The sequence below is a fragment of the Eumetopias jubatus genome, unplaced genomic scaffold (genome assembly GCF_037043125.1).
Source record: "Eumetopias jubatus isolate StellerSeaLion01/CBP00866 unplaced genomic scaffold, mEumJub1_p1.0 scaffold_9, whole genome shotgun sequence".
In the NCBI taxonomy this organism is placed as follows: domain Eukaryota; kingdom Metazoa; phylum Chordata; class Mammalia; order Carnivora; family Otariidae; genus Eumetopias; species Eumetopias jubatus.
In genome coordinates this window covers 39237066-39253579 of record NW_028274815.1, presented here as the reverse complement: position 1 = coordinate 39253579, position 16514 = coordinate 39237066, and the positions used below count along the sequence as shown (strand labels likewise).

The following is a 16514-nucleotide window of genomic DNA, read 5'->3' as shown; positions in this document are numbered from 1 at the left end:
AAGCAAGTAAATAAAATTTAAGACTCTGACGGTAATTTTTCTTGTTCATTTTTGGTTTTTGTCTAAGTAATTCTGAGTCTTAATGTATGTGTTTTGTTTTAGGCTATTGGATTGACATCCAAAATAAGGGTAGATAGCTCTTTAAAGAAAAATGTGCTCAATGTTGGAGAGGAGAACTCTCCTGCATTGTGGTAATTGTTAAATGGTGGGTGCTTAGCAGTTTCTGCCTGTTCTTGTATGTGCTATAAAGTAATCCTGTGTTTCTTGGTCTGAGTTAAGCAGCGATTGCCTAGGATTGTAATTTCAGTTAAATCTAAATGATCTTGTCTAATTAAATTTATGTGCTTAAAAAAATGCAAGAGGTTTATTGGGTAATGCCTATGTAAGATTTAGGGAGTGAAAGTAAAATTCATTAGGGAAAGCTTTTATTTTTTATTTTGTTTTATTTATTTAAATTTTATTAGTTAACATGTAGTGCACTGTTGATTTCTGGAGTAGAACTCAGTGATTCATCACTTACATATGATACCCAGTGCTCATCGTAAGTGCCCTCTTTAATACCCATCACCTATCTAGCCCATCCCTCCTCACCTCCTTCCATCAACCCTCACTCTGTTCTCTGTCATTAAGAGTCACTTATGGGCGCCTGGGTGGCTCAGTTGGTTAAGTGGCTGCCTTCGGCTCAGATCATGATCCTGGAGTCCTGGGATCGAGTCCCGCATTGGGCTCCCTGCTCAACGGGGAGTCTGCTTCTCCCTCTGACCCTCTTCCCTCTCGTGCTCTCATTCTTTCTCAAATAAATAAATAAAATCTTAAAAAAAAAAGTCACTTATGGCTTGTTTCCCTATCTCCTTTTTTTTCTTTTCCCCCTTCCCGTATGTTCATCTGTTTTCTTTCTTAAAGTCCACATATGAGTGAGATCAGATGGTATTTGTCTTTTTCTGACTTATTTCACTAGGCACAATACACTCTAGCTCCATCATGTTGTTGAAGATGGCAAGATTTCATTCTTTTTGGTGGCTGAGTAATATTTCATTATGTATATATACCACATCTTCTTTATCTATTCAACAGGCACACTTGGGCTCTCTCCATAGTTTGGCTATTGTTGATAACATTGTTGTACACATCAGGGTGCATATACCCCTTTGAATCTGTATTTTTCTTTCCTTTGGGTAAATACCTAGTAGTGCAATTGCTGGGTTGTAGGGTAGTTCTATTTTTAACTTCTTAAGAAATCTCCAAATGGTTCTCCAGAGTAGCCGTACCAGTTTGCATTCCCACCAGCAGTGTTAAGAGGGTCCCCGTTTCTCTGCATCCTCGCCAACACCTTTTGTTTCTTGTGTTGTTAATATTAGCCATTCTGACAGGTGTGAGGTGGTATCTAGTTAGGGAAAGCTTTTAGACCACAAGGTAGACTTGTTCTTTCTTCATTCTTGATGTTCAGAATTTACTTCTGGTATCATTTCCTTTCTATCTGAAGAATTTACAACAGTTCTTTTAGAGCAGGTCTTCTGGCAACAAATTCAGCTTTCTTTCATCTGAGAATGTTTTTATTTCATCTTCATTTGTACAGGATATTTTTACTTAACATAAAATTCTGGGATGATCATTCTTTTCTTTTAGTACTTGAAAAATGTTGAGTGACTTCTTTCTAGTCACCGTGGTTTCTGTGGAGAATTCTGTAAGCAATGCATCACTTTTCTCTAGGCACTTTGAAGATTTTTTTCTTTGTCTTTAGTTTTCAGCCATTTGATTGTAAGGTGTCTGGGTTTGGATTTCTTTGAGTTTATCCTCTTTCGAGTTTGCTGAGCGTCTTGAATCTAGATTTATGTCTTTTGCTAAGTTTGGGAAATATTTTTTCTCCATTACTCTCTCTTCTTCTGGTACTCGGATGACATGCATATTAGATGTCTTGTCCCACAGGTCTCTGAGGCTCTGTTCATTTTTTCCAGTCTTTTTTATTGTTTAGATTAGATAATTTCTGTTGATATTCACTGACTTTTTGTGTTGTCACCTCCATTCTGATATTGAATCCATTCAGTGAGTTATTTTGATTACTGTGTCTTCTGTTTCTTTGCTAAGACTTTCTGTCTTTTGTTCGAAAGTGTTTGCTCTTCCTTTATAAAGCAGTTTTATAACTTTAAAGTGTTTGGTGACTTTAGTATCTGTCATCTTGGCATTGATGTCTGTTGAACCATCTATTCCGATGTGAGTTTAGATTTTCTTAGTTCGTTGTATGCCAGATGATTTTGGATTGTATCCTGGACATTTTTAATACAGTTGACCCTGGAACAGCATCCTGCACATTGAAAATCTACATACAACTTTTGACTCCCCCCCAACTTAACTACTGATAACTTACTGTTGGGTGTGAGCCTTACTGATAACATGAACAGTTGATAAACACATATTTTGTATATGTGTAATATACTATATTCTTATAATTTAAGCTAGAGAAAAGAAAATGTTATTAAGAAAATCGTAAGGAAGAGAAAATACATATACAGCACTGTGGTGTATTTATCAGAAAAAAATTCATGTATAAGTGGATCTGTGCAAGTTCAAACCCAGATTGTTCAAGGGTCAACTGTATTATGTTACAAGACTCTGGGTCTTGTTTAAATTCTATGGAGAATGTTGATATTTCTGTTTTAGCAGACAGTCAACCTGGTTGAGTTCAGGCTACAAGTTCTGATCAGTCTTCTCTGAGTTGTGGTTTCAGTGTCAGAGCTATCCAGATATGTCTTATTTGTGTGCCAACCAGTGGCCATTCTGGGACCTGGAATCTAGTTCTGTCCCCTAGTTCAGTTTTTAAAGTCTGGTATGTTGCTTAGGTTCAGCCCATGCATGTGCAACTGGAGAGTGAGCCCAGGAGTTCATAAACAACTTTAATTTTAAGGGGTCGCTTTTCTGAATTCTTCCCTCTCTATGATCTCACTGGGACTATATAGTTCTCTGGGGCCACATTTTTGGTCATTTGGCCAGAAAACTGGGGCTTTGTTTTACCCTACTCCTCTGTACACTTACTATGACTGTGCCTGTATCTGGGGCTAGGTGGTGGAAGGACAGAAAGCAAAGATGCAGTAGAGGTTTTTGCCCCTTCTTGGGACCACAGCTCCTCTGATTGGAGAGAAAGGACCCCCTCTGCCAGAGTTTTAGGTTGCCTGCTGTAGTAGGCAGGATTCTAAATATATCCTCCCAAGATTCTTGATCCCTGGTTATTCAAACATTTATCTAGGTACTGCCTTGAAGGGACTTCACAGGTATAATTAAGGTTACTAAGCAGTCGACCTTAAAATAGGGAGATTATCTAGGTGAGCCTGGTATAATTTACAGGAGCCCTTAAAAGCCGTAGAGGTTGGTAGAAAGAGAAAAAGCAGATTCAGAGTGTGAGGGATGTCACGTCTTTTGTTGGCTTTTGAAGATAGAGGGGGCCATGAGCCAGGGAATGTGAGTGGCTTCTAGAAGCTGAGAACAACCCCTACAGCCAGTTAGGAAACAAGGAGCTAAAACTGCATGGTCTTAAAACTTCATGGAACTTTATTCTGCAACAACCTGAACGAGCCTGGAAGGAGATTCATCTTGTATTCTCCCAGATAAGAGCCTAGGTCACTGACACCTTGATTTCAGCTTTATGGGACCTGGAGCAGAGAAATGGTGTGAGCCTATTGGACTTCTGATCTGTCAAGCTGTGAGATAATAAAATTTTGTTGATTTAAGTTGCAATAGAAAACTAATGTACCGTCAGACTGCCTTGAGCTAGAGGTGCGAGAAAATGGAGGGAAAAAACATGTGCTTTTTTCTCTTCCTTTCTGGGTGATAGGAGAAACCCATTCCTGTTTCTCATGCCGGAACTAGAGGGCTTCCCCTGGAACGCTGTGTCCACATTCTGGTTATGATGTCCACATCATGCCTAGTTCTGTGTTTTGGCTGTGTTGCATCCAGGCTGAGAGGTATTGGAGGGAAAAAAGTAGTAAACTCACCACTAGTTCTGTGACCCTCTTCCCATTCCACTTACTACTGTCGATGGTCCCTGACTTAGGATGATTTGACTTATAATTTTTTTTTTACTTTATGATGGTGTGAAAGCGATATGCATCTGGTAGAAACTGTACTTGGACTTTTGAATTTTTATCTTTTCCAGGGCTGGCAGCACCATGCAGTACGTTACTCTTGTGAATGCTGGGCAGCAGCACTGAGCTGCAGCTCCCCGTCAGCCACACGATCACGAGGGTGAATGACCAGTACACTTAGAATCGTATCACCATTCTGGTTTTCACTTTCATTACAGTACTGAGTAAATTACATGAGATAGTCAATACTTCGTTATAAAGTGGGCTTTGTGTTTGATGATTTTACCCAACTGTAGGCTAATGTAAGCATCTGAGCATGTGTAAGATAGGCTAGGCTAAGCTATGACGTTTGGTAGGTTAGGTGTACTAAATTCATTTTCAGTTTACGTTATGTTTATCAGGATTTAACCCATCATAAGTGGAGGAAGATCTAGAATCACTTTTTAGTGTCCTCAAATGGCTGCTGCCTTCACTCTGTGCTGATTTTATAACTGCATTCAGTGGGATAGACAGGGTGGAATGTGCTTACATGTAAATCTTACCCAGAACTGGAACTCTTAACGTGTGTTTTAAGAAAATCTTTTAGTTTATCATAAAAGGGATATTTGCTCTTTGTGTGGAGAGTGGTAATCTCCAGTGATAATCTCTGCTAATACTTATATTCTTTTGGATTTTTTTCCTAAGCATTGCAAGTATTCCTTTTTTAAAAAACAAAAATGGGGTCATAATTTTGTAAAACTTGCTTTTTTCACTTAAGGTGTCATGGCCATTTTTCCATATTAGTAGGTACATAGTGATGAACATCACTTTTTCATTATGAATAGTAATATTAGAATAGTAGCAACTACCATTTCATTTAACCAATAAAGGAGTATATTAATTTGCTAGGGCTGCTATAACAAAATGCCACAGACTGGGTGGCTTAAACAGACCTTTATTTTTCCACAGCTCTGGAGACTAGAAGTTCAAGATCAAGTGCTGGCAGGGTTGGTTTCCGCTGAGGCCTGTCTTCTTGACTGGTAGATAGCCACCTTCTCCTGGGATCTTCACATGGGGTCTTCGTCTGTTTGAGCTGCCAAGACAAAATACCGTAGACTAGGTTGTTTAAACAATAGAAACTTATTTTTCTTACAGTTCTGGAGATTGGGAAGTGCAAGATCAAGGTGCTGGCCAACTCATTTCCTATTGAGGGCAGACGACCTCCTTCCTGGCTTATAGATGACTGCCTTCTCACTGTGTCCTCACAGGGTGGAGAGAGAGAGAACATGCTGGTGTTTTTCCCTTGTCTTATAAGAGCACCAGTGCTATTGGATTAGGGCCCCACCTTTATGACTTCATTTAACCTTTATCTCCTCCTCGCAGACCATCTCCAAATACAGCCACATTGGTGGTTAGGGCTTCAGTGTAGGAATTTGGGAGGGGTTGGGGAGTGGACACATACAGACATTCAGTCCCTAACACATGGGTCTTTCCTCTGTACTTAACCTGTGTCCTAATTTCCTCTTTTTATAAGGATACCAGTCCTGTTGGATTAGGGCCCACCATAATGACATCTTATCTTAATTTAATGAGGTACTGGGAATTAGGACTTCAACATGGGAATTTTAGGAAGATGCAGCCCATCATAGGAAGGTGCTGTTATTTTCTCCACTTAAGATAAGGAAGCTAAGGCTCAAAGACCTTGACTGATTTGGCCAAGATCACACAGCTAGTAAGAGAACCAGGATTCAAACCCAGGTAGATTGGCCTCAGAGCCTGCATTCTTAATTATCTGGCCATTCTCCCACCCCCAACCCCTACCTTGGCACCGCAGTTGTTGGGCTGTGCCATGATTATTTAATTCTGTGTTGGGCATATGCGTTTTCTCTCTTTTCCATTTAGACAGTGCTGCCTTGAATATGTTTTTCTAGGTAGCACTGTACACCTGAAAATATTGCTATATTGTGTAGAAATAAATTTATTTGAAATGATTAAACATATTTTCCCAAAAAACCCTCTGAAAATGTACTCATTTACTCTTCTAGCAATAATCAACGAGAGTGACAAGTTTTAGAACGGAGCAGTGGAAAAACAACTTTCATAGGCTGCAGATGACTTGAATTGGGTCCTTACTGTGGATATTTGAGCGAAATGAAGGGCACTCTTTCTGTTAGGTGGGGTGAAAATCCTATAAAGTGATCTATCCTAGTGAATTCCTGATCTGTTTTCTTTTTTCAGAATTTTGATTCTGACATTAGCAGTGTGGGAATAGATGGCTGCTGGCAGGCAGACAGTCAGAGGCTGCTCAATGAGGTGATGGTGGAGCACTTCTTTCGACAAGGAATGCTGGATGTAGCTGAAGAGCTCTGCCAGGTAACAGCGTGCCGGTGTGTGAGGACATGCAACAGAACTGAGGGGGCTCCTTGGGATCTTTGAATCTTCTGCTGGCTGTAGAGAAATTTTTAATATTTTAAGTATCAGGGCTGACCTCATTGTACTAGGAGGTCTTTTTTTTTTTTTTTTTAATTGGTGAAAACTACAGTTTGAGAACTTCTTATTTGAATTGTTTTTTCCTTATCCCTGCCGCATCACATTGGTCCCAGGTCATCAACCAAGGGGTCAAAAGTGATACTTCTTTCTCCACTTCCTCTTTTAATAGGGAAGGTAGGATAGCAGAGAAGAATCTGGCCCAGCTTGTAGCATTTTGTTTATCAGATGAGTTTTAAGCTATAATTTACTTCAGGTGAGCAGCTTTTGTCTTTTATGGCTAGTAAACATAAGCTTGGGGATCTCAGAATAGTCCACCAGTATCACCTAGTCATAATGGTGGCAGCTGCCATGTGTTGAGTCCACAAGCCAACCCCTGCCTTTATTCCTCACTGCAATCCTGTGAGATAGAAATTGCTAGAAATTGCTTCCATTCTATAGATAAGGAAGCTGAGGTCTGGAGAAGTGGTTTGCCCAAGGCCATACAAGTTCCTTACTGAAGGAACTAGGATTCAGTCCCAAATTGAGGTCTTCAAACTCTATTCTAAGCCACCATGTGCTATTGAGTTTTCTGTTTAGGGAAAAATGAAGGACTATAAAGATTAAATAGTTTAAAGCCAGTCTGTAAACCAGATCTCTAATCTAAGCCTTTTCTATTTTATTTTTTTATTTTTTAAAAGATTTTATTTTTAAGTAATCTCTGCACCCCAGGTGGGTCTCGAACTCACAACCTCAAGATCAAGAGTTGCATGCTGTACTGACTGACCAGCCAGGCACCCCTTCTATTTTAAACAATCCAGAAAAACAGTAACTCAGGTCTTTCTCTGTACCTTTTGGGAATTTTGTGTGTGTCTGTATAAATTTCCTAAAGGGAGTTATGTCAGTTAGGTTTAAGCTTATTTATAAGTAACAAAGACCCAAAATACCAGTGCTTTAAAAAAAAAAAAAATGAGGTTTATTTCTCTTGCACAGAAATGGGAGGTGGTAAGCCATCCCCAGCAGATACAGTAGCTATGCTCCGGGAGGCTTTTCGGGACCTGGCTTCCTTGCAGCTCTGCTCTTTCCAAGGTGTCCTTGTTCTGATGGCCCAGGGTAGCAGTCAGAACTCTAGCTACACCCTTCGGTACTCCAGAAAGGGGCGAAGAGTGCATGTTTCTGTTTCACTGGCCAGAATTTACACCTCACAAAGTCATATCCAGCTTTATTCCATAGAGTTATGTACTCGGCTCTGTGTGGAATACACAGGGATTCTACTACTATTAGAAAGAATGGTAGTAGGGCTCAGTCATCAGTCTGTACCATAGAAATACATGTTAGAAATTATTTTTAATGGATTGACCCATATTTTATAATTTGGAATATGTTTTTACCATATCCCTTTACCTTATTATTGCTAACAAAAGTTAATTCTGTTTTTTTCAGGAATCTGGTCTTTCTGTAGACCCAAGTCAGAAAGAACCATTTGTGGAGTTAAATCGAATATTAGAAGCATTAAAAGTCAGAGTTCTGAGACCTGCTCTGGAGTAAGTTTCTGTGTTTGTTTTCTTTTGAATACTTGGGGAGAACTCTCTACAAGGAAACCTAATTAGAAAACACATTTGAGATTTTGATACACACACACACACACACACACACACACACACACACACACATCTGTACCTCTCGCCTGGGGTAGACTTCAGAGAAAGCAAGGAAGAATTATTTTCCTTTTAAGTAAGAATGGGGGATGTACAAAGAGGATAAAATGGTTTGAGCTTTCTTTGCTTATCAGTTGATCTGAATTCTCAAGAGAGAAAAAGGGTTTCCTGTATCCAGGCTATTCCACTACTTTAGACTAGCATTATAACTGAAGTACTGTCGTTCACGTGGTCTGAGTTTGATACTTGAACTTCCATACTGTGCGGGGTTCTGTGCTAGCATTCTAAAAAAACAACTTAGCTGGTTATTGGAACTAAATGGTAGGCATGAAGACCCCAAATATTGTTACGAAGGAGTTCTGTGCTAATTGCCACCGTAAAATGTAATGATTCACTGTGAACTATCATTGATATAAATTATCTTGAATTACTGAGTAAGCTGTAATAAATAATACCCTAGAGCAGGATCAGCAAAGTTTTTTGTAAAGGGTCAGAGTAAATATTTTAGGTTTTGCTAGCCACATAACATCTCTGTCGAATATTCTTCTTTGATTTATTTTATAGCCCTTTAAAAATGTAAAAAAAACCAGACAAACAAAAAAACCATCTTGGCCATCTGGTGTACAGTATGGGCGGGAAGCCATATTTGGACATTGGCCATAATTTGCCGACCCCTGTCCTAGAATTTTTTAATGTGAGGATTACCAGGTTTTAAAAAGAAAGAAAGAAAAGCTCATAAAATAAAGGGAAGAAACTGGATGATAGAAACAGTGTGTTTCTCTATCGAGCAGGTGTGAGGTTCTAGCCATCGAATTCTGGTACTTTAAAATTGAGATCATTGTTTTCAGGAAAAAAAATAGTTGGGAAGATTCTTGTTGATTTTTATAAAATGCACCAATTTTTTCTTCCATTAACCAGTTTAATTCTTCATAGCTTAGTTTTTTTTCCTGATCATTTATCAGTTTTTAAAAAATTTTCAAAGTTCTGAAACTAGCTCAGATGAACATGTAGAGATAGATTCCTGTGTAAGTTTACAAATGATAAATTCCTGTATAAATTATAAATATGAGGCAGGTAGGTACTGTATCTTTAAAAGACATCAAATAGTACCGCTGTATATGGCGCACATTACCTTTACAGTTTTTGATTTTTTTTTTAAGCAAATGTTAGATTTTGACACACTTGGGAGATTAAATTCTGCCAAGTACCACTAATAACTCTTAAACAGAATATAGCAACCACTCTTGTGTCTCCTTTCATATTTCACCTATATGATTAAACATCTGTAGAGAAGAGTGAGGGAACCTAAATAGAGAAGTGTATGGGTTTCCCAGTTGTTTTATAGTGATTTGGAAATAGTATTTGAGCTGTTCAAGGTAATAGTCATTTATCCATTAATTTCTCAGGCTTCTCATCCAACTTCTATTGAGTGCTTACTGTGTGCCAGAGACCATGCTGAGCATTTAGACCACCTCAGCTCTCAAAGTACTGAAGGCTTTTTCCTTTTGGAATGAAGAAAATTTATAACACCCTTTTCACTTTGTGCTTTTTCTGTAAGATCTGTTTCTTACTGATAACTATATCATATATATCAATTTTTTCTATAAACGTTTTCTGTTATTTGGAGTCTCAACCAGTGCCTCTCAGGCAAAGGGAGGGCTCATTCTGTCCACTTGGTAGTAACAGTGGAAATTACTACAAAGTAAAAAATTTTTCAAATCTTCACTCTTCTGGGAATATTGGCATGTTAAATAGTATCAGCATAGGGGAATGTAGCGGCAATTATAGTTAACTCTTCTTGAGTGCTTTTTATATACCTATCATTGTTCTCAGCATTTTACATGTATTCACTTATTAAATCCTCATTATAACCCTATGAAATAAGTACTCATTTTATAGAGGAGGGATCAAGGCCTGGAAGTGCTTTGTGGAAGAAAAGGGTATGGAATCAAAAGGTCACATGAAAACGCTTCACATGATGTCCCCCGAATACTCTTCTCCAAGAGACCTTAGCACATTCCAGGGGCCATCAGTAAAGAAGCTCATTTAACTTTGCCAGACTCTTGTTTCCCATGCATATTTGACCAAAGAATCCTTGTTCTTGTCCCCATCCCCCCAAAACACTAAAACCCACAAAACTGGAGTTCTATAGAACCGAAGTTTGGAAATGATAGCTTAATAGAAATGTCTGTTACAGCAACTCAAACTTTTCCAGTTCTTACCTATTACTGGTAGATACAAAGCAGGTATTTCCTCAGCATCCTTAATGTGCAAGGTACAGAGAATTCACTTCATTCAGCTTGTAGCAAAAGTTGAAAAATAGGGGACATCAGTTTGGAGAAATCTGGTTCGGATACAAGGCAGAGAGTATCTTTCGGTTGTGTGGCACCTTCTAGTTGCACATGCTGGGAGGCTGTGTCTTGGAACCCCCATGAGGGGCTGCATCAGTCCTCCAGGCAGCCTGAGCAGTTGAGGAGGCAGAGGCCAACCACAAAAATTAGTATGGATAGAAACCACGGAAGGAACTTTGGAGAGCATTAACTATCATTTACAAGTAGTAGACAGTGGAAAGAAGGCAGAAAAGAATGGTGCTAAGGCAGAGAGAAGTGGCAGAACAGCTAATTATATACGCAGCTCTAGTTAGGACACAGCCTACTCTTTTGTTCCTGCCCCTTATATTTCTGAGTTTGTGTACAGATTTTGCTTCTCATCCAGATTGCTTTATCTATTTTTTAAGTTCTTCTTGGCACCTAGCATGGTACTTCCTTAGATAGCTTATTGCATACTTCAGTAAATGATGGAATAGTTTGAAGGAGAACTTTGAACAGACATGACCCCCCTCCTTCATTTGGTAGATAGAAGTAAAGCCAAAAGTAACTAGTTCAACGAGAGATTAATAGTAATTTAATACAAAGAGATGGAGAAATACTAGAAGAATAGAAACTGTCCTTGTAGGTATGTGCCAGTTATTGACATTTTGAAAGTGCTGTCTTCAGGAGAAGCCAGTTGGTTGCCTTCCTAAAGGTGTTTCAAAGAGTAGTGTTACCTTGGTGGATTTGCCACAGCCTAGGATCTGACTTAGAACTTTGCAGACTTGGAAACCTGGTTTTTCAACACTGAGAAGCAGGCCCAGGGGCCTCCTAGCACTCCTTTAGAAGAATTTGCAGTTCTGTTTGGAAAGCCTCAGTAGAATGCTATGAGGGAACAGAAAGTGACTGAATGGTTATGAGAAAGAGAGAGAGTGAAGTTAAAAGAATTTTTCACAGAAGAAAGAGAAAGATTTTGTTAGTTTAGACCACAGAAGGATTTTAGATTAGGCCATGAACAGTATCAGACAGGCTGTTGAAAAATGAGAGGACTCCCATCTCCAAGCCTAGTGATTAGGTGGGGCTAGAAATAAAAACCACAGAGGGGTGGGGTGTGGGATGAGCTTGCCATTGTGGTCTCTTTGTGGTGTGAACAGTGGCTCTAAGGAGAAGAAATTGCTTGCCAGACTTAGAGAAATTGTAGTATCAGTGAAGAAAACAGTTTATACATGGAGAAAGGTTTTAGAAAATGAAAATGAAGGGAGCAAGCTGTAGCACTTGATCAGAGAGCCTTGGCTACCACTGGAAATGGGGGTGACAATGATTAAGCAGTTTCTGGTGTCTGTTTTGTTTTTAGTTTTGGCTTCTTATAGGTGGGCAGTCTTGCTGACTCAGGCATTTTTTTTTTAATAGCCACATAGAGCCACAGAAGAAAGAAGGCTCTGATAGATATACCATTGGAGAAAAGGAATCAAAGTTTGAACAAGTTGGATTTTTTTCCCCCAGAGTTTGAGTTTTTGTTTTTATTTTTGTTCGTTTTGTTTTGTTCAGGGTGGTTCTTAATTCTGAAAAGGCAGAAGAGGTAAGTGAAGGCATACATTTTTAACTCACTGTGCCCATGTACTAAGTGTGGTGGTGAAGGAGCTACTCTATTAAAAAGAAGCTAATCGAAAATGGAAAGAGGTACCTGGTGGAAACGATACAAAAGATAGCTCAGTGGACTATAAAGGCCAAAAGGGAAGAAATACTTAGGGTGGTAATATCATTTTCTGTTATCTGTTTTATGTTTGTTGCTAGCAAAAGTTTATATGCAGTTTCAACACAATAGGTATTCTTCAGGAGGAAGAGTTCAGTATATCCTCACCAAGTACTTGAGGATATTGGAAACGAGTGGGTGAACCATGACTATAGAAGAATTGGGAATCTTCTTAAAAAGAAGGGCAAAATTGAAACTAACTGTCCCTGAGATTAAGTGTTTAAAAGAATAAGGAGCTGAACTAGGCCAGGAATGGGAACCAAGAGGAAAAACTCTGGAGTTTATGTTTGTAAAATGCTGATCTCTTATTTAGATTGATTTAGGTTGAAAAATCTTTTGGGGTTTGTTGTAGGAAATTAGCAGTAAATAAAGCATGTCATATTTAAGTACTTTTTTTTTTTTTAAGATTTACTTATTTTATTTTAGAGAGAGCGTGAGTGGGGGGAAGGGAAAGAGAATCCCAAGCCGACTCTGCACCCAGCGCAGAGCCTGACGTGGGGCTCGATCCCATGGCCCTGAGATTGTGACCTGAGCCGATACCAAGAGTCAGATACTTAACTGACTGAGCCACCCAGGCGCCCCATATTTAAGCGCTTTTTAAAAAAAAAAAAAAAAATCACTAATCTGTAGAACTGTGTTGTCCAGTATGGTGGCCACTTGCCACATGTAGCTGTTGGGCACTCTTACCAGACCCTGCATTACTCAGAGGCTCAAGCTAGAAATGTGTGTGTTGTTTTCTTAAGTAGATCCAAATGTGTAATACTGTAGTTTGTGGTTTTTTTAAAATAGCATGTAAGAAGGACAAAGATTCACACCAGTTCTGAGGTGAGTAAAATGTTTGTAGTCCCAGGGATGGACTCAATCCATGGATTATCTGAGAAACTGCCATTTGAAAATATCTCAGAAATGAAATGTTAGCCATGGTCTCTAAAGCAAAGATATAGGACTCTAACCCTTTTGGGTGACTTTGATTTTTGTCATTTTTGCCATTCTCTGAATTTTTTAAGCACTTGACTTGGTCACCAGTAACATTCAGCCAAGTCCACACCTGTGGAGTAAAGAAATGTCATCAATTTCTCAGAATTTCAGCTTTTACCCACCAAGAATATGCCCGTAAAGGAGACCAGAAAAGAATATATTTGTAAGCCTTTAAAAATGCGGTGAAAGGTGTAGTGGAGTGTCTGTGGGAATTGGCAAGAGGTATTTTTATTTCATTATTACCAGAAATAGGCACCAACCCAGGTCGGCAAAATGATGAGCGGAGAGGGGTAAATAGATGGGGCTGTCAGCTAGGTTCCTGCAGGACAACAGCTAACTGTGGAGGTGGGATCTTGTTTTAATTATTTCTGGAATAACATGGAAATTCTAAATATGGAGCTAACAATGTGCCAAGTCTTTTCAGAGGCCTGGCAGTTAGGATAATTAATGCTTAATGCTTTGTGGGATAATTGTGTGGATGTGGGTTGCTTCTAACTTAGTCACCTAAGTCAGTAGTATTGTTTTTAAGTCTTTTTACGGAAGAGGCACAAAAGATCTCTTTATCAGAGAATACAGTGGCAGTGAACAGAGATAATTGTGACATCAGTGACCTTACTGGTGCCTTGGTGGGGGGGGCGGTTTCCCTACATCCTACAGTGTTCCTTTAAACAAGGAATAGTTCTAAAGCTGATGGTGCTCTCATGGCCCACATTGGAGATTTGGGAGCAGAATTTAAAAACAAAACAAAACGGGCGCCTGGGTGGCTGCTCAGTCGTTGAGCGTCTGCCTTCGGTTCAGGTCATGATCCCAGGGTCCTGGGATCGGGCCCCGCATCTGGCTCCTCACTCAGCAGGAGGCCTGCTTCTCCCTCTGCCACTCCCCCTGCTTGTGTTTCCTCTCTCGTTGTGTCTCTTTCTGTCAAATAAGTAAATAAAAAATCTTTTAAAAAAAGTGAAATTATAATTTAATTGAATGTTCAGCTAGCTTGTTGGTTGTAGTATCATGCTAGTTGTTTTCTTTTAAAAATTAAAAATTGAAAGTTTTCTGCTGGAAATGCCATTACTCAGAATACAGCACTCCTTAAGATTTCCACTAGTTTTTTTTTTTTTTTTTTTTAAGATTTTTTATTTATTTGTTTGACAGAGAGAGACACAGCGAGAGAAGGGAACACAAGTTAGGGGGAGAGGGAGAAGCAGGCTTCCTGATGCAGGGCTCGATCCCAGGACCCTGGGATCATGACCCCAGCAGAAGGCAGATGCACAACGACTGAGCCACCCAGGTGCCCCTTTCACTAGTTTTTTATGTGTCTTCTGTTGCTAAATAGTTAAGTTTTGGGGGCCAATTATATTTCATGCTTTTGTAGTTTCCTGTGCTTTGTAGTATTTGGATTTGGTTATTACCAGGTTAATCAAGGCTATGACTGCCTCCTACCCTTTATTCCTGCTCAGCGAATCAAATACCCAAATAGTCAGTGTGACAAATTTTGGGACACCTGGGTTGCTCCATTGGTTAAGCGTCTGCGTTCAGCTCAGGTCGTGATCCCAGGGTCCTGGGATCTAGTCCCCGCATTGGGTTCCCTTCTCAGCGGAGAGTCTGCTTCTCCCCCTCCATCTGCCTGCCCTCCCCCTTGCTTGTGTGTGTGTTCTCTCTTTCTGTCAAATAAATAAAACTTGACAATTTTTTTGAAGAGGATTAAATGATACATGCGTATCATCGTATTCCCACACTGTTGGTGCTGTAAACATCAAAACAGCACTGAATACTATATGGAAGTGCCCAAATAACTCTTGTCTTTTAAGTATAATTTTCTTAATAAAAATGATGACTCTGAAGAACGGTTAGAGTTCATTCATTCAGTAAATACAAATTAAGAACCTTATTATCGAGTATCTGTGCCTGTCTCTATGCTCAGTGCTTTAATTAGCCCCTCATTTGCTGCCCCCAACCCTTTGAGGTACCACCATGTTACAGTAAGGAAACAGATCTTAGAGAATTGAGTAACAGATTGCCCAAATTCACACTGCAGAGCTAAGATTGAAGTCCATGCGTAGTTGGCTCTAGTAATCTGTACTCTTTATCAGTAGTCCCCCTTCAAAGTAAGGGGGTGTGCCGAGATGAGCAAGACAGAGTTCCTGCCATATAAAAGACCAGAAACTGTCCTATCAAACAGATTATGAGTTGAGCCATGTGAGAAGTTCAGGTAAAGGACATCTAGAGTTCTGTGGATGGAGAGATTATTTAGGAAAGCTGTAGAATATGTGGTAATTGAGCGTGGGCCTTGAGGTTTTCAACTCTGTTCTCAGCTGCTCACTTTCTGATTGTACTTCTGCAAAAATTAACCAGCACCTACATTGGGAGGTAGGTTCATGGCTTCTAATGTCATAGAGCAAACAAGTCTTCTATCTAGACTAATTTTAATTCACCTGGACACATCACTCGATGGTAATGGAAGTTGCTAGATCACGTTATCTGAATATGTTTGTGTGTTTTTCTTGGCCTGCACCGCTATCTCCATTCTATTCTCAGCATGGCTATTTTCCTCCTTTGATTCTTCACACCACATGACAAACGCCTCTAGTTCATCCTGTTGGCCAACCATTGCTTTCTCCCTCGACACCCACCCCTGTGTTGCATAACTTCCCCTCCTGGCATAAACCTCTTGGTTTTCCATCCGAGCTCTCTTCCTCTCAGAAAAGAAAAACGGAGGGACAGGGATCTTGGTGAGAAAAAGAAAACTACTCTAGTTTTCTTTCTGGTTCTTTAAGAGTTGTGCCCTAGACACATGGACTTGCTCAGTTCCTCAAATGTTGCATCTGTCTCAGTTGTGCCGTTGTGCCGCTCTGGGCCTTCCTGGTAGCCACAGAATAACCTTCTCCCTGTGAGATGCTCTTTCTCCCCTCTCTCCAAGATGCTCTTTCCTCCCCTCTCTGCCTTCTCTATTGAGCCTATGGGCTGTCTTCTCTGTACAATTTCGGTATGCTTGGACTTCAGTTACCACATTTGAGGTTCCCCCCAACAACAAGGTTCAGATTTCAGGTACCACAGTATATTAACTGTAAGTAACTGCATAAACTACAAAGTGTCCTCCCAGCTCTTCGGTCCACAAATCACTACATGAATAACAGATGTGCATCATGATCACAGCCAACCACATCACTTTCTTCCAGGTCTGTCAGTGGTTGGTCACTGAGCATCTGTTACCCTCAGACAGCAAGTGTGTAGTTGTCTTGCCTGCTCATCTCCTAGAGGTGAACCCACAGCATATTACAGAAATGGGTAGTTGAAAGAGGAGTTT

General features: G+C 39.8%; 1 protein-coding gene across 3 annotated transcripts in view; it reads left to right on the top strand.

The window, feature by feature from the left end:
• Positions 1 to 16514, top strand: part of RMND5A (required for meiotic nuclear division 5 homolog A) — a 58672-nt gene that overhangs the window by 30570 nt on the left and 11588 nt on the right. For all 3 annotated transcript variants that reach the window (XM_028122395.2, XM_028122394.2, XM_028122393.2), the window contains exons 3-4: positions 6294 to 6428; positions 7965 to 8065. In XM_028122395.2, the coding sequence (XP_027978196.1) occupies positions 6294 to 6428; positions 7965 to 8065 (236 nt within the window). The remainder of the gene's footprint in view (positions 1 to 6293; positions 6429 to 7964; positions 8066 to 16514) is intronic.